This window comes from Balearica regulorum, chromosome Z, assembly GCF_011004875.1.
Source record: "Balearica regulorum gibbericeps isolate bBalReg1 chromosome Z, bBalReg1.pri, whole genome shotgun sequence".
Taxonomy (NCBI): domain Eukaryota; kingdom Metazoa; phylum Chordata; class Aves; order Gruiformes; family Gruidae; genus Balearica; species Balearica regulorum.
The window spans coordinates 16,664,429-16,686,790 of NC_046220.1; the positions used below are offsets into that span (position 1 = coordinate 16,664,429).

Sequence of the window (22,362 nt, forward strand, 5' to 3'; positions counted from 1 at the left end):
GCAGTAAAACAAACTTTACACCGCAACAGCACTCAGGAACTAAACCCATTCTTGGCATTTAAACCACTTAAACACTGAAGTTACGCACAGAGAAGAAAGCACCTCCCAGATTCCCAGACCTCTTGCATACGTACACAGTACATAGTATTCTTAGTATCTTGCTTTTGTAATTTGGCAGATCAGCTTCCAAAACACCAGCTAGGCCCTCCAAGTTGCTCTCCAAAGATGAATTACTCTAAAATAGAAAATATTAAAAAAAAAAAGGTTTCATCATCCACGATGCAATAGGAACCAGCCCCTGACTCTCACGTGGAAGACAAGGAAGTTGAGCCAGAGCATCCTTTTATGTCACCTCCCTTTCCAGGGCAGTGCTTCGGTTTCACTTGCCTGAAAGACAGAGCTGATCATCCTGATCACCAGCCTCCCCCTCAAGGAACTCCAGTGCTGCCCTGGGATGCGAGATCTAACACAGCCTCAGGGCACATCTCGGTAAGGCAATTAAGCCTTTATTAGTGATACAGCATGAAACCAAACACTTTCACGACTTGTTTTTCAGGGCATCATCGTTTTTCTCCTTATCCTTTCGCCCCGCCGTTAGCCTAAGTCCTGGCGGGACTTGAAACTTGTGCCAGAGGCAGGCCAAGTTAGCTCCTCCACATCCCTGGCAGACTGGGAACTGCAGCAACACCTGCAGACGCGAAGTGATAACCACTCGCTGGACGCTTATCGCTGCTTGGAAGACACAACGCTGCTCTTTAAACACTTGCCCATTTGACCGCGCAGTTTTGCAAAAGCTGACAACTTTCCAACTGTCTGATAAAAACCAGTAAGTTTGGGGGGTGGTTTCTACACACGAATCCCTAACATACAACGTACAGAAAGGCAGAAAAACCCCAAAACATCCACAACTTTCTGGAGCTGCCGCCCGGGCCCGGGCCCCGGCCGGGAAGCGGCCCGCCTACCTTCTCTCCCACCCTGCAGATGAGCGACTCGAGCCTCTCCTCGATCTCCGACGGCTCCGACGTCCTCCGCCTCTTGTGGGGCTGCCCTGCTCCAACACACCGAGCACACCGTTACCGCCGGAGAGACCCTGGCCCGGCCGCCTTCCATCCCGCCCAAACCCCCCCTCCCGCGGCAGGATGGTTCGGTCCGGTCCGGTCCGGCCTGCACCGCCCCCGCCACCTCGGGGAGGGGGGCAGGCAGCCGACGGGAAGACTGTCGCGGCGCTCACCATCGCTGTCGTCGCTGTGCCGCCGCCGCGACATGGCGGGAAGCGAGGAGAGGCGGCGGGACGCCTCGCGCGGGCCAGAGGGAAGCGCGGTCCTTTCCACCGCCTGCTTCCGGCCCGCCGCACCTCTGCTTCCGGGGCAAAGGGCGCGCGGCGCCGTGGCTCTCCGCTCGCCCCTCTGTTGGGCGCGCGCCGCGCCAAAGGACTTCCGGGGCGTGGGGCCGGGCGGTGCGGGGGCAGCGGGGAGGGACTGGCGCGAAGAGGAAACCGGGCGTGTCCCGGCGGTGGGGCCTCGCCCCCCGCCCCGCCCGGCCCGGCCCGGCCGCTCTGAAGGCGGAGATGGTACCGGGCGAGGCAACTCCGGCCGGCCCGGGGTCGCCGCGGGGCAGCGCCGAGGCCGTCGCCGCCAAGAAGCAGCGCGCCTTCGCCCGGAGGAAGGTGAGCTGGTGCCGGGCGCCCGGGTCTGAGGCCCGCGGCTGGGACCGCCGGCGGGAGCAGCTGCCCTCGGGTCGAGGGGAGGGGGGGCCGGCGGTTCCACGGGTGGGCCCGGGGCGGACCCCGGGGTCGGTCTCCCGGTCCGGGGGGGGGGGGGGGGGTGGTGGGGGGTCCCGGGCAGCAGCGGGAGCGCTGGTAACGGGCCGCGCTTGTGGTGCGTTTCAGGCCTTTTCTCAGTTCGTCAAAGCGAAGGAGGTTCCGGCCGCAGCCCGGTGTTCCGCCGGCGGAGAGGGCGTGCGGTGGCGGTGCTGCCGGCAGGCGTTCGAAGAGCTCTCCGGCATTCACAGGCATGTGGCCCTGCAGCACGCCGGGGACATCGGGCAGCAGGCAGGGCTGGCGGCGAAGCAGGCAGCTGCTGAAGTGAGCTCTTCGAGCGGCCCGGCTCCTGCGGGCAGCGTGGACGGGCTACATGGGCACTCGCACGGCAGTCCTGAGGTCTCCTGTGCGCTCCCAGACACAAGCCATGTCAGCTATGATGATCTGACAAGGTACGAAAGTCCCTCAGCAGTTTGTACATCCAGTACTGGCTGGGAGTGGGTTGTTGGGCTGCTTAGACTTTACGTGATCTTCTGCCAGTACTACTTTTTTTTTTTTTTTTGTGAAGTTCTGTCAAGTGACACTTTAAGATATAGAAGGACTCTTCCCTGATATTTCTTTAAATATTCAGATGCTTTGGATACCTTCCTGAGATACTACTTTAGATCAATAGATGTAGGTACCTTCCAGGAGTCGCTTGGTTTATTTGAATTCCTTTCACAACTGTTCATGCCTGTATAAAACATGCAAATTACCACTGTGCTGATACAGAAGTAGATATGCTGCATTTTTTGATGGTAAAGGTGGGAACTTTGAAGGGTTGAACTATCACAGGTATATCATCCTGCATTGTTTAAGCAGACCCATACAGACGTTACTTGACAGCTTAGAGCTGTAAGTAAGGAAGGACCGTAACAGAAAAGAGCAGAACGGCAAGGTATGCTCTGCACAGGTCCCTTTTCTTTGTTTGTTGGGGGGTTGGACTAGGTGACCTTTAAAGGTCCCTTCCAATGCAAACTATTCTACGATTCTGTAAGTACATTCGCAAAAATGTTTCTGACTGTGAGAGTGTTTGGCTTGTGCTGCTCAGAATGGCAGTGCACGTAATCTCACTGAAAATTTTTGCTTTTTAATTTAGATAGCTCAAGCACTTGACTTTTCAAGTGCAAGTTTGTCAAGTAAAGCATTTAATGGGACACTTGTTTACACAGAAAATGGCAGTTCTCGTGTCCTGTGTGTTGAGAGAAACTTGAGCACGTGATAGGCCACTGGCAGAGACGTCTGGTGTGGCACAGATGAGTTCATTGTGTAACCAGTCCTGAGAACCAGGAATAGGGGAGCTTTTTTAGTTCATATTCTCCCTCTTGGAAATAAAGCAAACCAAGCAGTGCTGATCCCTCCAAAGTTTTTGTTGTTTTGGTTTGGTTTTCTCTCCACATCTGCCAGAAGAAAATTGTCTGGTTTTGAAGGGTTAATGCAATACTGCATTTTTGTGCTTTCAATCCTAACATCCTTTTCCTATTTGTTCATCTTTGCCGTGCTATGGACAGCAAGGTGGGAGAAGTACTTCTGTATTACTGTTACTGTGAGGTAAAGGATCCAGAGAAACTCTGTGCTTGGCAAAAGGCTCTGTGCCAGCATCTGCATCTCACTGGCAAGGTAAGGTTTTAAGCAATGGTGGTGTTCTTAAGAAAAAAACACCTTTGCTTAATGCGGGATGATGGGGCATGTGGAGAAACAAGTGTTTTGCACCAGAAGATGCTAGGCTGTTATGATCCCGTTAAGAAAGGCACTCAGATTCAGTAAAGTGCCATTTAAAATGCTATTTAAGAGCTAATGCTACAAAGAAAAAGAAAATAAAACAGATAATCTTAGTGTGTCACTAACTCCTCAATGCGCAGTGGTCTTCCAGTCAGAATCATTACCCGAGGTGTACTCCATACTGTCAGGAATGAGATGAGAGCAACTGACACCTTAGATCACACCATAGGATAGCAGTGCTCATTCCTGCAGAGTCTTTGTTCTTTTAATTCCTGCCAGACTAGACCAAGGAGGTGAGTTGGCTCATTTAGCTGGCCTCTTGAGGCTGTGGGCAAAGGTGAATTTTAGCCTCATGAAGCTGATGTTCCTAGGCTATCTGTGGGGAGAAGGATTTTTCAAGAGGGCAACTCAGAGCAGGAGGCTACTTTTACCTTTGAGCTGGCTTTCTAAGTAGCTTCTCTTTCTCTGCCAGTGGTAGGCACCTTCCCTGTTCTACATCAGCACAGGTTTGGGAGTGAAATGTCCTGATGCATTCACTTCTTTTTTTGCTCAGCTATCTTGTCTGGTGGTTGCTATTTTTCTCAATTTCTTTTTTTTATTCATCTCCAAGACACGAACAGTATTTGCCTTCTCAGCCAGTTGGTTTTTTCCTTGCCTCTTATATTTAGTCTTTTTTTGGTTTTGGTTTTTTTCCTCCACTAAAGAGTTTTTGTTCATTTGTCAGTCCTGGAGATAAAATGAGTCACACTGAAATTTAATATTACATGCAATATTATGTATATTCACATTTTCCTTTCAGCTGTGTGACTCATTGAGCACTAATTCCATTGTGCTTCCCGAGGCAGACTTCCAGTGGGAATTTTAATGCTGACTGCAGGATTTGCCTGTTAACCAGTTAACATTTCTGTTTATCGCACAAACTTTTCTGACTCTCACATGTCATTCTTTTGATATGGCTCCAGAGTGATTACTGGGGTTTCATCCCCATTTTATTTACTGTCGTCTTTATGTTCAACTTCAGTATAACCATCTTTCCCCCCCCTTCCCCCTTCCCTTCCCCCCTCCCTTCCCTCTGTGTCTGCCTTTTGTCACTCAGTCATATTTTGCTAATTTCACTGTGATCTGGTTTTCCTATTACTAAGTCTTAGCCCCAGCTTCTCCTCTTGCCTTCTAGGTACGAGTTGCTTCAGAAGGGATTAATGGGACAGTTGGTGGAAGCAAAGTAGCTACCAATCTCTACATTGAAGTTATGCTTTCCCAGCCACTGTTCAAAGGCATTTTGTGTCAAGAGGATTTCAAGGTATGAAAACACTAATTTCTACACAGGTATTGTTAGGGCAGGATGTTTAATTTTTGAGAAATAAGTGCATTGCTTCTTGATAGTATTACTTCTGCTTTAGCAGTTCTGCTCTCTCAGCACTGATCTAATCCAAGGGTTCGTAACCTTGCTTTGTTTAGATAGGTCTGCCAGTTTTCACCAGCAGCAGCAGTTATCGTGAGCAGTGGTAGCAGCTGCTACAAGCTTTGGCAGTTATGGGTGCAGTTGCAAGACAAACCTTAGAGGTGAATGAGGGAGCATGCTTCAGCCCCACCATTCTTCAACAAGCATTTCCTCCAACTTTACTGCCAAAACCAAGGCATTACAATGTATGCTTACCCAAGCAAAGGATTCCCACGCTCTCCTCTTCACCCTGATTTGAGATCCTCGCCTAGAAGTCTACTGGTTTAGGTTCATGCAGGCTTTGGCATCCATAGAGATGCACTGTCAGTTCCGTGAATTCAGTGTCTTCTAGGGAAAATACAGAGTCAAGAGGTTTCTCCCTACTCCAGTTAGTGCCTGACTGGAGGGAGAGTGAGGTGCTAACTTCTGCTTGAGCCTGAGCATATGTGTCGACTGCTGTCTTCAGATGGTGATGGCGGCTGTGGCTGGCACCATATTGCATTTTGGTAGGCTTTTGCTGCCCCAGCACTGTAGGTACTGCTTCCTCTGTGATGAAGGAAAGCTGCTGCTTTTACAGCATTTTTCTTTTCCATGCAGTTTTATTTGCAGGGAGTATTATTTTGGTTTCCCATAAATAACTAGATAAAAGGGAGTTAGTGAAACTCAAATTCCACGTAGAGCTGCAGTGCTGATTCACTCTTAGGTTTTTAATTGTCTGTTGTGCTTGGCTGAATTTCAAGGGTAAATGTGTCCTGTTAGTTACAGTGACATGTAGATGCAAAACCAAAACAGGGATAGAATTTTACCTTGACACTGACAAAACCTCCAACCCTGCATGATCTGTCTGGGCACTGACACTCATGTGTTAGTACATGATTGTATTTTCAGTCTCTCAATTCCTCTGCATGCTGTATATGCAAGTAAGTGGCAATTTCAGGTCCCTGTGCCATGAAGACATGGGTGTAAAGGAGTGAAAATTGCACTTGGGGCTACAAAAATAGTAGCCACTGTAGTTGCTGCAGACTGATTTCTGTGATAACTGGGACAGTGGAGCACAGCACTGCGTTTTTGTTTGAGTGTTTATATGCTTGATTGTGCCAAAGCCACATTTGAGGCTCAGCCCTGCTGAAATTCTCATGTCCTGTCACCTGCAGCAGGGGTGCCTACCAAAAAGAGCTTGCCGAGACCTCCAAAGGGGAAATCCTGCACTTGAGTTTGTGGGGGGTGAGGAGGTGTCAGACTCCACTGTTAACAAATCTCGAGGCTGACTGACCTCCCGTATGTCTCTTTCATGCCCATGAACCACTGCAGTTCCCATCGTGTATGTCATGACTGGAGGCCTAGCTGTGCTCATGTTGGGGGTCAGAGGGGCTGAAGAGAACTACAGGGCTCAGATGTGTCCACATGATCCATTACTGGAGGAGATTATTTAAGGTTCCTGTCAGAATCAGCATGCTCTGTATGGGCTTTGACTTTCTCATGATAGGTGCTAGTGGCATTTCATTTCTGATGAAGATCTGTTCTTCCCGCTCCTTGGTTACTTTGCTCCTCGTACCAAATGGTGCCTGCTACAAGCAGAATAGTCAGTGGGCCTAAGACACCTGTCTGCCAGGTCATGGTAGGGGTCCACTTCCTAAACCTCAGGATTTAGAGTGTGGATGTCAGCGGAAGAGACATTTATTTCCCTCAGCCACCAAGAAACTTTGATATTCTAGTGAGCCGTAGAAATCAAAGTGAGTGGATAATTTTCATCTTGACACGTGGCAAATTTTGGTGGATTGTTTTTGTGTTTAATTTCCTAGAGCAGTGCAGGAGGAGCTCACTGTTTCCCAGACCTTCGAGTTGGAGTATTCAGAGAAATTGTACCTATGGGCATTGATCCAAAGATAGTATCTTATAAAGAAACTGGTAAGTTGATTTCATGAAAAATAAAGCCTCTCACCCAAGTGAGAGGTAAGTGAAGAATAAAGTACCTTCATCAAAAACATTTCCTTCTGCACAGTGGCCAGGACGCAGGAGAAGCAGATACAGAAGTGGATCTCTTACTGGTAGTCAGAAGTTACTGGCCCAGGTTTTGGTTTGCTAAGTGTTTAGCTCCCTCAGAAAAGTTTAGAATTAACTTTTTGTTTTGTGGGAAAACAGTTCAAATGACTTCAAGAAGCTACCTTGCTTTGGGGTAGGGACATACCTTGTGCTTTAGTCAGGGAGTAAGTTATTAGACACCTGCTAAAGGCAGATGCAAGATGAAACTATATATGGTTAGGAAGGACATTTCAATGCATTAATATATTCATACTTGTTCTAAATACTCTGTAGGTGCTTGAGACTGCTCAGAAATGATACCATATAAAGACGTCAAATGCTTTCTTGTGGTCAGCTTGCAGTAAGAACCAAGCTGTATAGAAGAGCTTCTCATGGAGTCCTCTTGTGGATCCAGTGGATTCTGGTGCTATGGGTGCTGAGAGCTTTTTTTTTTTTAGAAGATGCTAGAATCCCACTGAAGCTTACAGTTGAGTATGTACATGTTCCTATGTTAGGGACTGCTGACCTGGCATTACTTGTGTTGACATTAACAGCCATGCTTCTGCCTTTAAAGCAGAGCCGGGTTCTGAATCAGGTTCATGCCACTCCCCTAACAATGCTGCATTTGTTCTCTGCTACCTGTAGCTGCTTAGTGTGGATTATGCCTGATAAGATGTTAATGGCTATGCATCTGTTATGAGGACACTTATGTAGGTGGTAAGTAGCAGCACAGTAAATAGCAATTAGGAGAGCAGTTTGGGTCTTCTATTTCCAGCAAGAGGTTTTGCTGGTAGTACATTTCTACAGCATCTTTTTGTGGTTTTCCCCATCCCTGTTCTTCAGTAGTTTTGGCATGGGATTTTATTTTTCCTCAGTTTTTGGCAGTTTGTGGAGTGCATGTTTGGATATTTCTTTCCTTTTTTTTTTTTCCCTTTTCTCCTATTTCACAGAGTTTTATGGAGATGGTTCCAATTATTTGGCAGGTTGCTTGTAAGGTTATTTTTTAATAAGGTACAGCATTTTGGTGGGAGAGGTTTTTTTGGTTTTCAATAGGTTGGGAGTCCTAAGTCCTGAGAAACCTGAAAACTCAGAAATTTAGTGTAAATTGAAATTGTACTGAAAGTGATACATGCTTATGGAAATTTTACATTTTTACTTCATTGAAAAAATAGCATTTCTGTATGCTTCTGTATACCTCCAAATGTAATGAAAGCTGAGCAAAGGGGAGGGAAACATTTTTCACTGTTTCTTTTACAACTGCATGGTTGCCGGGGGACATAACAAAGATCATACAGACAGGCGCCTGTCTACTGCTGCTTCTGTCATGTGGAACAGTGTTGTGTTTTCTTTCATTTGCCAATAGGAAGCCAAACATGGATAAACTTGGCTGATTTAATTGGGATGAAAAGTCTGTGAACCATCACAGAAAATTTTTGGTTGGAAATCTGAGGAGAATCTGGATCAATGAGATCATGAGTAACATTATTTTGTAGTTCTGCTTCTCACTTCTTTTTCTTCTTTTTTTCTTTTTTTATTTTTTTTCTATTTTTTTCTTCTTTTTTTTTTTCCTTTTTTTTTCCCTTTTTTTTTTTTTTTTTTTGGTTAAAGGAATCCATTTATCCCCTCAGGAATTTCATAGAGAAGTAGAACAGTATTTGTCTCAGGCCAATCAAGGACAAAGCAATACCATCTTGCTGGACTGTAGGAACTTCTATGAAAGTAAAATAGTAAGTGTTGTTTACCTGCTTCTTGCAGTGTGTTACAGGTGCTGGGGGGAAGCATTTCACATTGTGGCGGTGTAACTTCACTGGAAGAAGAGATTCCATACTCCAGATTGACTGTATTATGTACAAAGTTCAGTTTAGTAATGAATATCAGACACAAGCAGCAGAGGACCTGCTCAGCGACACAGCATGGAGCCTGCCTGGCTGAGTACTTACACAGCTTGGGGCAAGAAGAAGACAAAGTGATCCATACAGTGTTAGTAGTGAATACCATATAGCTTGAAGTAAAAGTAGTGTAATTTGTAAGGATGTTCTCCAGCATTTTTACCTTGTCCCATATGTCAAAAAGAATAGGGGCATCCTGCTGTCACACCCACCAGCCCTCCTGCACTGTAGTGGCTCATCCTCTCTCTGACAATTCTGTTCTGCTTAGCTCCCTCTTTTATGTTTGGATGAGAAGAGATGCTGTGTCCAGAATCCTCTTACAGATTTTAACAGGTCTTCTGATGCATAAATGCAGCTGCAGTGAGATGAGTGTTCTGACCCAAAGGTTTGTTATTTCCTCTAGTTCAAGACACAGACATCTACCATGTAAGACTGCTTGTAACCAGTCGCATGGCCATCTGTTATTGCAGGGACATTTCCAGGGCTGTCTGGCTCCAGATATCAGGAAGTTCAGCTATTTTCCCAGCTACATAGATGAAAACCTGGAGCTTTTTAAAGACAAGCGTGTCCTGATGTACTGTACAGGAGGGATTCGTTGTGAAAGAGGCTCTGCTTACCTACGGAGCAAGGTGAGATGTCATTCTGAGGGCATAAGTGTCGGGTAGTTGAGACTGCTTTAAGGGCAGCTGTCTTTCCTTTTGCTGGTAAGTTCTTATTGAGCGCAGACTGCTCAACGAGCAGTTGGGGAGATGAATGTCTCTGACGCACACTCGCTTCGTGCTGTCTGTCAAGGACGTGGGTAGTTTAATGCAGCTCAGGGTGATCTGCATGGACTAGTGTCACAGCAGTGATTACTCTGTGAAAATAATTATATAACCCATTTGCTGAGAAGAGGTATTTGTAAGTTTGCCCTGACATGTAGTGGTGTTTTAGGAGGGCTTGAGAGCATTCTATGGTGTTTCAACAAGCTCTGTTTAGGTTATGCTCTGTGGTCATTACTGCACAGCTTGAGCATCTTAGAGTGGTGAAAATCAGCCAGTCAGTGCTTTCCCAGTGTTGTGAAATTAAATCCAGCACACTGCATTGTTCTAATTGTGCTTCTCATCCCACTCTTCTGCTGGATCCTTCCCTTAAGGAGCAAGGGAACAGCACACGTGTATGTTCTGCAGAGATTCAAACCTTGATTTTTTTTTCTCTGCTGCACCAATGTGAACCCTGAGACATTGTGCCCTGCTAAAAGCTCACTACATAAAAACAGAAAAAGCAGTGGTTCAGAGAGGTTCAAAAGCATTTGATCTGTGATGCAGCAAACCTCTCTCAGCTGAGGAGGTAAACAGCCTTTCTTTTGACTGAAACATTAAATGCGTATTTGGGTTCATGTCAACAAGCCAGCATTGTGGAGCTGCCCAGTAATCCCCGGCACTGCCTAGAGTTGTGAGGGCACATGGTGCCACCTGATGGTCACTCAGAAGCTGCTGCTTTTCATTGACCCCTGATGTTTACATTTGCTTTGGGAACTCTGGCATCCCATTACTACTGCTGTCTCCTTCAGCTTTTCTGCTAATATGCTTTAAACAGGCAGTGTGCAGAGAGGTTTACCAGCTAAAAGGTGGAATTCACAAGTACCTGGAAGAGTTTCCAGATGGATTCTACAGGGGGAAGCTGTTTGTGTTTGATGATCGTTACGCCATTTGTTCCAATGAAGATATCATCTCAGGTAGGACTAGACAATGCAAGTACAGAAGGCTGGGAAGGTATTGCAATCATTTCCACAGAGATGTGCAGGTTAGGGGCAGCCAAACTGGTCTGTGTAGTTCTTCCTCATACTCGCTTTGATCATTTAGTGCCATCGCTTTTCATGATGATGATCAACTCTATGGCTTCAACATATAAAACAAATGAGAGAAAAGGGGCTCACTAAACAGAGTTCCTTAAAACTGGGGCAGCAAAAGGAAGCATGCCCTGCGGAACAGATTCTGTTATGAGCCATCTGCAGCTATGGAGATGTATGTCAAGCGCTACTGCTGTTGTTACCCGCTTGTTGCCCACAGTGCTGATCAGACTGTGGTTGGCCAAGTGACCGAAGCATTAAATAGTTCTGCTGTTAGCAGTTCTCTGCTCCAGTGACCTCACAGAACGTCAGCACAGACTGCCAGGCACTGGGAGAGCAGTGGCACTAAGCTCTACTGCACTTTGTTATTTTCATGCTTTAAAAGTTTCTGTAGCCTGTAGAATTTCAGTGACTTCTACGTGAAGTTGTTAAGAACGTTGCCTGGTCTTCTGGCTGGGGTTGCTCTTCAGATACTGCAAATGAAATACCTGTTTTCTTCTTCTCAGTTGCCAGGTACAAATAGATGGAATTTGGCTCTAGCCTTTTTTAGGAAGCAGTGCTGTTTTTTCTCTGAGTGGGTAACTTTTTGAGCATAAACTCCCATTCCTCCTCTGCAATTACTGTATGCATCTTGAAGGTGCCTGGCTTGGTGTAGAAACAGAACACACTCTGGATACATCACAGCCATCCCTACTGAAGTTTCAAGGGGAAGTGCTGGGGTGGGCACCTTCTTGATGCTACAGCTGACCTGGGCTGTAGCTTTCAGTTAAAGGGTTAAAACCTGTCTGATGATGTGGAAGGACTCTACCAGGACTGCAAATGACATGCCATCCAATCTGCACAAGCCTTTAGGTGAAAGGAAGGCCCATGGCACCCCACTCCCCCGCAGGCAACATTCCTGCATAATGGCTTAATTACCACCAGGATATCTTTCTTCTTCTCTGGGCAGCAAGAATCTTTAAATCTGTCTGATCGGAACTAGAGGAAGCACTAGTGAACACTCTCTCTTTGTCTTGAGACACAACTGTCCTAAGTGTTTTTTACATCAAAATCAGAAGTTTAAAAATGAACTAGGTTCTAGAAGATGAACTAAAGCAGGAATTAAAAACCTGAAAGACTATAGATAGCCACTTAAATGAAAGATTGCAGCCGTCTGGTGCCACAGAAACCCTCTGCAAGGGGACAGATGGGGTAAGTGGGTGTTAACTGTTTCTTTTCCTCCTCCCTCCAGCATGCAGATACTGTGGGACACTGTGGGACCAGTATAAACTTTGTTCCAGCCAGCATTGCCGGCAGCTTGTCCTGACATGTCCAAGTTGTCGCAACAAAGGTCTTACAGCTTGCTGTCCTGTTTGTCAAGAGAAAGAGCTCAAGGTGACTTCAAGGGCTTCAGGACAGACACTTAAGGAGGAATGTGAATGTACAAGGAGACGGCCAAGGGTACCTATTGAACGTGTCTCGCAAAGGATGCTGGATGCAGGAAAAGATTAAGCTGTTTCATTAGTTAATCTGACACATGCTAATGCAAAGGGCTTCTACAACCAGATCCCTGTTACTCGATTAGGTTTGGAAATCAGGAAAACGTGTTGGCTTGGAAAGTCTTGTTCATACACTGCCTTTAGGCCTAGAGTATGCCCTGAAAACCATCCATTACTTGGCCGTAAATTACCAGAGTGCCCAACCCGTCACCAGCACTACAGGATTCCTCTCCATGGGTACAGTCTTGTAGCGTGGCGTCTACCATGGGGATTTTGGAGCAGAGTATGTGTGATGGGACACAGCTGCTCACAATTCAAAACAGACTGAAGGGATATAAGAAAAATTCATTCTTTTCTTCTTGCATGGAGATGGATCTGTCCAACCTCTCTGTGATCATGCATTTGCTTCAATAGCTAGTGCTAGGGTGTGAAAAGAGCAGATGTATCAGTTGGGTGTGGGTATGTGACTGGATTAGAGTGGAAGATACTTTCCACGTACATGCCATCTGCCTGCATCTCTTGCTTTATACCTACTGAGAAGAAGTAGTTACCTGAAGCCACTGACTTGACTCTGGTGTAAAACTGGCTGAAGGCAGCATAAGGACCCCTCTTGTAACAAGCAAATGCCCACAGATACTGTCTGCTCAGCAATACTTCTTGTGTGTGACCTGTAGGATGAACAGCAGAAGTAATCCTCATTCCACTGCTCTGTCTCCCCGGGAACTGTTGTTTCCCTCAACTTGTCAGGACAGGAAATATCCAAGGCTCAGTTCTGCTTGCACTAGAAAAAAATTACCGCTTGAAGCATGTTGAAATTGAGACGCACAGAGAGGGGAGCACAGAGACTGTCAAAATACCAGCATAATGGCACTGGAAGCGATAGTGATGCTGACAGGTGTGCATAAATGTCAACAGCATCTGTAAGGAGACTGCAAGATCCTTTATCCAAGATTTGGGGAGCATTTGTGCTTTGTAAACATGGGTTGAGTTTTTCAAAAGCTGTGAGATGTTTATGCAATTTCCAGCTCCTATTAGTGGAGAAATTGAATCTGAAGGCTTCCACAGCACATGAGCTCAAAATACTTTTCCGCTTGCTGCTTTGTGTGCCTGATGTTGTAGAATGTACAGAAAGGTTTTATTAATAGTGTAGAAGATGTGTCTTGACAGAAAAATGTCTTTGAAACTTACTGTCATTCTTGGTACTGAATAGTTAGTCATTAAGAAATCAAAGTAACTTCCTGGTTTGTTGGGGTTTTTTACTGGAAACTACTTTTAAAAGCAGGAAAACAGTTTACTCAGGTTTCTGCAGTTGCTTAATGACAGTTAGGGCAATGTTACTTTCATATAGATTTTAACTTTCTCCCCCAGTGCTATAAATTCAGCAAGGCCTCATTGTTGGCTTGACTAGCAACTTAACAACATGGGCATTTGTTCCATTAAAGCCATGGCAAGCCTTTCTTCTTACTTCCAGTATTGCTACTGTGAAATCAATGGTTCAGCAACTGTCTTTATGACCATTCCTTTCATGAAGCAAAACTTTGAAACTTATGAATGTCTCCTTTTGGAATCTTTCTAGGATGGTATTTAATAGTAAATCTGTGCACAGTGCATACTGGAGAAGAACTTGCAAAATTCCCATCAGTGGACATCTTCAGCAGAAGTCTAAGCAGTACTTGTGGTACTCTGACATTTTGCCTCCCAAGCTTTGCTGGCCAGTTAACCTCTGTGTTTTTGAGGACTGGAATGTTTGTGGAAAAACATGCAAGCTCTACTTGCAGGCCTGGTCTACAGCACTGATGGGAGTGTCCCAACTTGCATATTATGCTGTTTTCTTCATATATTAGGCTAAAAAGAACACAATTTTATAATTCAGTCTGTCAGCAAGTCTGGAACACTCATCTGTTTGGAAAGCGGTTTCTATATCACTTATCAGCATAGAATGGCAACAACTATATTTTATATATAAACTTCTGACACTCCTATGATGATAAATAACCTTTAGTGCTTCCATTGTAATTTTTAAAATACTGCACAAATACAGTTCACCTGTACATTGGAGGTGCTTAATTCTGCAGAGGTAAATGCTGAAACCTAGCTAGCTGTCTGCCACGTGGTAGACCTGGCTACAAGGTACAATTCTCCTGAATGCTCTTGGCAGCTGGAGATTCTACCTCAAAGGCAGAGGGGAGCCATGTGGCCTCTTCTGGTCCTTGCTGCACTAAGGCAAGGGAAGAGAAGGATTTGAGATGTGCAGATGAAGGCACATAAAGCCAGGTTTCCTCTACTGCAGAAAGAGGATGGGTGGGTAAGAGACATCCTTAGCCTCCCTCTTGCAAGTTAGCCCATGAGCAGCTTCTTTTCCTTGCTTCTGTATCAGTTTTGTCAGGTTAATACAAATAAGGACTTGTCACGTGAAATGCTCTGTGCTGGGGTCCAGGCACTTCGGTGGTAATGGCTGAGAGAAGGCATGTTTACCTCCAGGAGAGGTGAGAGTTAAGCAGGATTGGCTGTGAATGCCTGATACTGCAATCAGCAGATGGCTTTTTCCCCTTTTCCTGGAGAGCTGCTGGGATAAATAGTGATCCATTTGCTCCTAAATATTACTGTTTTGTTGCTTCATCACTGCACAGCTTGATGCCTTTCACCACAAAGCCTAATGCTGCTCAACACAGCCTGTCTTTGCTGCACAGCTCTCACGTGCATCTTTCAGCAAAGCAGCTTGATAAGGATCAGCTGAGGAACCTGGAGTGATCCTGCCAGCTTAATATACGTTTGGGCTGCATGGTTAATTTGGATGCTGCTACAGTTGAAACACAGGACAAAATTCTTGCTCTTTTCTGGTTGTGGGTTTTTTGGGGGTTGTTTTTAGGGCTATTTCATTCAGGAAAAAATGCGGTTGTAGTATCCATGGTAGTGCTACCCACTCTGCAGTTGCATCTCCTTGCATGTCCAGGTTTCTTAGCACCATCAGGATTTCCCAGGATAAGATCTATTTATGTTCTTCTGAAGCCAATGGAAGAGCTGAGCCTGTACTATGCAACTTTGAGTGGATGGCTCAGCTGAAACTGTATGGCTTTGGTTTGATGATTTAGTTGACTGTTTTGAAGTCTTCGCAGTGCATATGGAAGAAAGAAGCTGTCTGCTAGTTTCTTTGTGTTTTTCAAAAATTTGCTTTTCAAGTATTTTTCTTCTGTGTTCTTTGCATTTTTTACAGAACTTGCAGGGTGGGGGAAGAAGCTATAGTGAAGCATTTTATTTGACACCACTGGCACATTTATTAAGATTTGAAGAGCAACAAATATGTTTCCCACATTGCTGAAAGTATAGTGTTTCTCTGCTTCGCTGGTCAGAGCTAAATCACATGTGGTATTTGCGCCCAAGCTCTGAAGAAATCTGAGAGACATTTGCTGGAACTTGTGTAAAAGGCTGCAAAACTTCCCTCATAACAGACAGATTTCTAGCAAGTGAGAACATTTTCTAGGAGATGTTGACGTGAGACCAAAATAAGGCTTCAGTATGGCAATGCTTCTGCCAGGAGACTCTGCCTACTGAGCAGGATCCCTCCCAGGTTAATAGCGGGAGTTTTGGATGGGATAGTGCTGGGTCCAATCCACTGCATGTCTGGGAGCTATGCAAACCTGCGGGGAATTCCTCCCAGGCTACATGATGGGTGATAGGCTGTCTGACAAAAAGCTGTCAGACTGTATGCAGTGTAACTTCAGGGTTGGGGGATATCACTTAACAGCTTTTCTAGGGCACAGCATTTGTTGTTGCATTTATGCAGATGGTAGGGACGGCAGCAGGAGAAACAATCCCTAGCAGAAGAAAATTTAATTAATGGACATGGTCATCTAGACAGAACAGTGAAGAGACAGAATTTGACTTGTATCCAGATATGAACTGGAAACATGCTTTTAACATTAGGAAACTGGAGAGAGCAGGGATTAGAAGAGAGGATTCTAGTTTGCTGATTAGTTTGGCCGTCTCTATGGGGTTAAGATTTGCATCACATATCTAAAGGTGATGGTTTTCTTCAGACATGCACAGGATAGGATATTAACCTATCCTAAACAGCTCAATTTTTGAGACTCTGTTTTATAATTGGTGGCCTTACGTTCCATTTAATCAGGGGGTGGAGTTCAATTTTTTTCTAAGAAACACAGGGATGCATTTGAAACAGCATCTCCAACTGATTGACTCAGCAAATGGTAAAAAATTGTAATTCACAATTCTTGAAATTAGCCATGTTTAGAAGTTGTAGAAGTGCTTGTTAAACTAGTTGCTTCTCTATAGTTACTTGAGATCAATTTGAAAAAAAAATAAAGTATTTTTTTAATACTTTTATAATTTGTGTGGATCAGTTGTATCTTTCACTCATGCATACCACATCCTAACTGTATGAAACACTGTGCAGGAAGGTTATAGAAAAATTAGGTCCCAGGTTAATTAAGAGTCACTCTTACACTGGGATGTAGTCTAAACTGAGATTGAATAAAATTGGCTTGAATAGTTTTCAAGTCTACAGAAAACATCAACAGTCCTACTGGATAAAATCTTCAACTACAGCCACTAGTTAATTTAAACTGTTAGTGCATAAACCAGAACCGAGGCACCACAAATACTCTGTCAAGGCACTTATTGCCTTTAGATTTCCACAGTGTAGCACAGATCACCGGGAATGACCTCCATAACCAGGAATTACACTCCAGTTCTGCACTTGGGAAAAATAGGCCCGTTCAACTCTGCAAGTCTTCTCTTCCTCACTGAAAAAGAAGAGGAAGAGGAGTCAGTCATGGCAACACAAGATGTGGATGGCGGGCTTGGCTTACCCACTGCGGAAAGGAGTTGAGATGTACTTTCTGCCAGGAAAGAAGCAGGATAGCATCAGCTTCTGAATTCCTGCTCTAAGCAGCAGGCATAGCCTTACGCAGATTAAAAATCAAGGAAGGTAAGAGGAAGTTTCTGTCCCTGTGAATTTTTAAGGCCAGAAGCCACTTTCAGCCTTACCTCCCTTATTCTACAGTCAATTATATTTCACATAGTTTGTCTTTGTTATCTGACTTTGGCCAAAGCATCATCTGATGCTGACTAATGTAAAGACAGCAGGAGACAGATGCTACAGTTTTTCCTTTGCTAGTTTTTCTAAATTGCTGTTTCAGATTTAAAAAAAAAAAAAAAAATCTATCTTATTTCTTACATTAAACCTTTAGCCTCCAGCCCTCTGATCATGGTTAACATCAAAGCAGCCTCAAATCTGCTCTTAAAGTTGATTTACAGCTTGACAGCTACACTTACGACTTTAAGAAATGGGTGTGAGAAAAAAAGGAGAAAAAGGTAGAAAGAGGATGTGGAGGTTAGCTCACAAGGATGAAGGTAAAAGCCTTCACGGCTGGTTCATATAGAGCATCTCGGAGAACAGAAGCTGTAGGACCAAAACCAAGTTCTGGTAGCATCAGGTGATGGTAGGCAAGAGCACTGAACTAGAGCACAAGCAGAGAGCTGTTGCTGACAGGGAGGAAAATAAAAGTTTTTCTATACTTATACATTGTCCAGGTGTGGAGCTGAGATGCTATTGCCAGAGACCATCACACCGATGAATACGAGCTGCAAACAAGAACCAAATCAGACAAAAATGCAGATCTTAATGGTCAAAGAGCACAACTACAATGCACAGCTGTTACATGGAAGGCAAGTTGTGAATTCCTCCCCTTACAGCAGAACAATTAAAACACTAGATCCAAATCTTCCAGCTGATTACTTTGTATGCCTGGTCATTAAAACCCTTGCTCTGTTCCAAAGGACAGAAAATAGCACCCCTTTCCTGGTGCAGCTCTCTAGTGACTAGGAATGCAGCTGCAGGCAGAATAAATACATCGTGGACTGTAACACTGAGTATTCTGTGTGGTCGCTGAAGAACTGGCACATACCTCTATGCTTGGCTGCACTTCCTAGGAGCACAGTACTGGCTGAGGCAAGATTGACTTAATTTTTTTAAATTTATTTTTAAAACACTACATATTTATTAGCTGTCTAAATATCGCAGCCGCTTAAAGCTGTTTTTCTGTGGCTTTTAAACCTGAAGTTGATTCATGAAGGGACAGAAGACACTGTCTGTGGTGAACCATATGCAGATTACAATATGCAGCTCCTGTTTTCCATCATTTCTTCACAGCTGGCATTTATACGTTAGACCCTGCCTGTTAGACTTGCTTTCTAGATGTGTCTGGCAGCACCAGTGGTGGTGGGGGTTGTCCCTGGGAGCCTCCAGCCCAACATCCTGCTCGCAGCCTAGCTCTAGTCAGGGCAGCCGCTGGCTCGGTCCCTCCGAGCCTTGCAAACCCCCATCCTCCTGGAGAAGGGGTTCTTCCTAATGTACAAAGAGGACAATCTGCAAACTTTTGATTATTCCTCCCAGATATATTGTCTGCTGCTGCTGGGAAGAAGTTTGGTGCTGTTGTCTTTGTAACCATGCTGCAGTTAGGAGCTGTTGAGTACAGCGTGGCTGGTATGTTGGCTGTGTTCAATACTGCTCTGCTGGACTGGTTTCCAGTGCTGTACAGCAGCTTGTAGCCAAGCAATGGAAAGCCTCTGCCACATGCATCAGCAGTTTGCAGCCTTGCCGACATTTTGCTTCACAAGTACTTCTGATTCCTTCATTGAGGGTATAAAGATAACTCAAAGCCATGTGGCTTCCCACCTCTCCCTAGAAACACTTCCAATATGTTTTGCTGAAGTGGATGGGCCAAGTCCCACTGCCTTCAGAGTTCAACTCTACTACTTTTCATCTCCTTGTTAACTGGGAATGAAGCTGGAGGAAGACAAGCAGTTGGCAGGAATCACAAGTGCTGGCAGCTCACAACCCATGTGCCATATGCTGTATCATGCACCGTATCAAAGCACGTTAGCTCTCACTCCTTCCCAGCAAGACCCACTGTTACTGCCAAAAACGCTGCCTCTTCTAGGCGTTTTAGCTGCCCAGTGTCTCCAGGTTTGGAGTACAACGCATTGCCTGGCCAACAGCAGCTGTGTTAGGGAACATCGGTGAAGGCTGCTTTCCTCCTTGAGGGGCAATGCATCATTGCACCCTTCAAGAGGTGGTCTCTAATATAAGCACATCCACCCGAGCCCTCAAGTGAGCAGTTCTGACCTTCTACCACTAGGAATTGCCCACAGGCAAAGGGAAGGACCTTCCCGTGCTCCCTGGCTTGCAGCCAGCCCAACTCACCTAGGTCATTGTTATTCATCATGGCATTGGAGGCACGGAGCCGAGGACCTTGCTGAGTGAAATGGTAGCCGAACTTCAGCAGGGAGGTGTTTTTTTCCAACATGTTCGCGATTTCCATTTCTACTTTGTTGCCCAAGGGCTGACTCTTTTGAAAACAGAAAAGCAAACTGGTCAGGTCAGAGGGTGATTCAGAGCGAGCACTTAGATCTGCCATCTCCACCCCTTCCCTCCTTCTTTGGACCTGGTGGTCCATTTGGCATTTCTGACTTGGAGCTGGTGAAACAAACTGCTGGCCTGTTCCTGGTACAAACAAGTGGCTTCAACTCCTCCAGCAGACATTCCCACAAGCTCTCCCAAAGACTTTATTTCTTGGACAGATTTGCAGCTAAGAGATGTCTGGACGAACTTTGAGCTCCCACTCACCTGTCCCTGAGCTCCCCATAGCTCCGCTGCTTTACTACTGCCCCCTGGGTTTCTGGAGCAGCTAAACTTGCCACAGCATCTGTACCACACTCTGGAACTCTCCTTCTCTTTCCCTTCCATTGTAGTAAAAATTCCAATTTTACTAAATACACGTTATTATTTAAGTCCTTGCAAGAGCTTGGAGCAAGGTGTTACATTGGACAGATGCATCATCACCACCCTCCAGGGCAGCACCAGGAACACGGAAAGCTGCTTGCACTGCCACAGCTTTTGTTAATTACTGTAGGCAGTAGCAGATACTGCCCAGGAAATGCAGCAGAAACAAGGGGCTGAAACCTCGCCAAAGCAACTTGGCAATAGCGGCAGGCTGCCACCCTCCACCTTGACCAGCCACTCAATTTCCCACAACCAGGACACGTTCATTTGATCAGAGCTCCTGCTCACCCATGCTTTACCTGGTTGTCGATGCGCAGCTCTACGAGCGATGTGTTGCCCTGGAGCGCTTCGACAACAGCCAGGACCCCTGACCCAGAAATGAAGTTCGATTCCACGTTCAGGCTCTTCAGTGTGTTATTGACCTTCAGCATTTCTGCCAGTGCCTGCGGGCAGAGGTGGGTGGGAAGAGCTGGCAGCCAGACAGGCAGGGGCAGAGCACCCCAGAGCAGCAGCGATCCAATGCCCCTCACCTCCACAAGATACCAGGAGGACCCCACATGCCAAGTGGTTTCATTGCCACGCGACGGGAAAGCTCTGTGCAGGGTGAAGGGGGTTCCCCTTGTTGCAGGGGGGATTCTTGAACGTGAGCATGCTGGAGGACACAGTAAAACCTCATATGGACGAACCCTTAGGGCCACCCTAAAAGGCGACAGTCCACAGCTGCAGTTGCCCCGTGACAGCTTCATCTGTCCCTCTTCTAAAGGCAGCATGGTGATGGCAGGGATGCTGGCCCTGCCTCCTGCCCGACTGGCTCCCTGCCTGCACTGCTCCTTCTGTGCGGGGCTGAGATGGTTCCCATCACAGCAGGCAGAGAGAGGAGCATCCGTCTTGAGCAACAAGGGATTCTCCACATCCAAGATGTCTTCCCAAGTGGCATCACAACCATATTAATCACTTACCTCAGCGGGTAAGACCAAAAGTGGGCTGCCACACTGCCAACCCTACCACCCTGATCTGATGATCTCATTTCATAAGCTGCACAAAAGGACCTGTCTGTGTCATGAAACAGAAGGACCAGAAGGTGATCCCCAAATGGCAGGGCTGACCTGCACCCACTCACACAGCACTTGGCTCCGCAGCTCCCCTAGCCCTGCACAGTGCTCCACACACCCTCAAACAGCGCCAGTCCAGCCTGAAATAACGTGAGGGCTGTACTCAGCCACCAAAAAGAAGTTTTCTTCTAACAGGAAACAGGTGTGCCCATGTGTGGGTGGAGGTAGGAAGGGCTGGCCTGGGTGAAAACCAGTAAAAATTGGCTGCAACAGTGCTGGAGGAGTGTGCGAGGATGCAGTGTGGAAGGTAGCCTGAGGGCCAGGCAGAACGCTCAGCACCTCTCTGCATCCCCACTGATATTTAACACCACTCCCAGCAGCCAGAAACACCCTTTATCACCCGCAGAGACCACGCATAAGAAATGCAGAGTCCTGCTTCTGCACAGATCTCCACAAAGGAATACATGAAAGAGCTGGACCGGACGTGCAAGGGGAGGGACAATTGTGCACACAGCAGCATACCACTTTGTACCAACAGAAACAAACAGGGTGGCCCTGATGTAGGACAAATCAAGAGAGACAAACTGCTTTTATAAAATCCCACTAGGAAGTCAGTTCTTGTCTCCGGCTCCTTTTCCAGGAGATCCTTGAGGATGAATATGGGACCAAATGGGACTAAAGGATCGTGTCCTGAAATTTCCACACCTGAAAAAAGCAAAAGAACCAAAGCCTGTCTATCACTGGCTTTCACCAGCGCTCCTGAAACTGAAGCACCTGCACCAAACACCAGAGGTGCAGAACATGCCAAACACACTGTAAAGTGCAAAAGCAGTCAGTAACTCCAAAAATACCTTACCCAAGAACAGCTCCTGTCACAACTTTATGATGATGAGCTGACACTACTTACGAAAGCAACAGGATCGTTGCTCCGTGTCCCGACTATACTGAACTTCTTCACGTAGGTGTTATTTTTCAGTGCTTCTGCGAAAGCTTTTAGAGTTGGTATGGGAATATTCTGTGAAAAGAAATGCAGAAAACCCATGTTAGGCCATCATCTGTATGAAGGAATATCAATACATTTAAATGACACTTTAAATTTCTTATCAAGGTCAAATCACCAAATGCACTGAAGTTATATGGGAAGGGGTGGATAAATGCTTTTACAAGTTCTCTTGCCTATGGAGCACGGCAATGTCTTCATCCTATTTCCCTCTCTGCTGATAGCTCACTGCCTTGATTTGAAGCTACAATGTCTCTGCTGTTTAATTTAATTGCCCGGAAACTCAGCTACTTATGAACGCAGGCGTTGGGGGGATGTATGTAAC

The 22,362-nt window shown here is 45.8% G+C and overlaps 3 protein-coding genes across 11 annotated transcripts in view; 1 reads left to right on the forward strand and 2 right to left on the reverse strand.

The window, feature by feature from the left end:
- Positions 1–1,422, reverse strand: part of NCBP1 (nuclear cap binding protein subunit 1) — a 31,529-nt gene extending 30,107 nt beyond the window's left edge. Inside the window, exons 1-3 of the mRNA XM_075740074.1 lie at positions 1,232–1,422; positions 963–1,048; positions 135–235 (exon numbers count right to left, since the gene is read on the reverse strand). Of these exons, the coding sequence (XP_075596189.1) occupies positions 135–235; positions 963–1,048; positions 1,232–1,265 (221 nt within the window). The 5' untranslated portion in view covers positions 1,266–1,422. The remainder of the gene's footprint in view (positions 1–134; positions 236–962; positions 1,049–1,231) is intronic.
- A 93-nt stretch (positions 1,423–1,515) lies between these two features.
- On the forward strand, positions 1,516–16,505 carry TSTD2 (thiosulfate sulfurtransferase like domain containing 2). 5 transcript variants are annotated; one of them, XM_075740075.1, is made up of 10 exons: positions 1,519–1,666; positions 1,889–2,211; positions 3,310–3,418; positions 4,695–4,820; positions 6,764–6,869; positions 7,442–7,578; positions 8,612–8,710; positions 9,343–9,501; positions 10,451–10,589; positions 11,935–16,505. In XM_075740075.1, the coding sequence occupies exons 1-10, from the start codon at positions 1,568–1,570 to the stop codon at positions 12,192–12,194; spliced, it is 1,557 nt and encodes a 518-aa protein (XP_075596190.1). In that variant the 5' UTR covers positions 1,519–1,567; the 3' UTR covers positions 12,195–16,505. The 5 variants fall into 5 exon arrangements, with proteins under 5 accessions (XP_075596194.1, XP_075596192.1, XP_075596190.1 ...); XM_075740079.1 differs by lacking the exon at positions 10,451–10,589 and having other exon boundaries at positions 1,516–1,666; positions 11,935–12,148; XM_075740077.1 differs by lacking the exon at positions 9,343–9,501 and having other exon boundaries at positions 1,517–1,666.
- Positions 15,432–22,362, reverse strand: part of TMOD1 (tropomodulin 1) — a 30,225-nt gene continuing 23,294 nt past the window's right edge. For 3 of the 5 annotated variants that reach the window (XM_075740082.1, XM_075740081.1, XM_075740083.1), the window contains exons 7-10: positions 21,945–22,052; positions 20,285–20,428; positions 19,407–19,551; positions 15,432–16,944 (exon numbers count right to left, since the gene is read on the reverse strand). In XM_075740082.1, coding sequence (XP_075596197.1) covers positions 16,880–16,944; positions 19,407–19,551; positions 20,285–20,428; positions 21,945–22,052 — 462 coding nt within the window. In that variant the 3' untranslated portion in view covers positions 15,432–16,879. Of the gene's footprint in view, positions 16,945–17,719; positions 17,786–19,406; positions 19,552–20,284; positions 20,429–21,944; positions 22,053–22,362 lie in introns of all 5 variants that reach the window. The other 2 variants (XM_075740084.1, XM_075740085.1) reach the window with 2 other exon arrangements.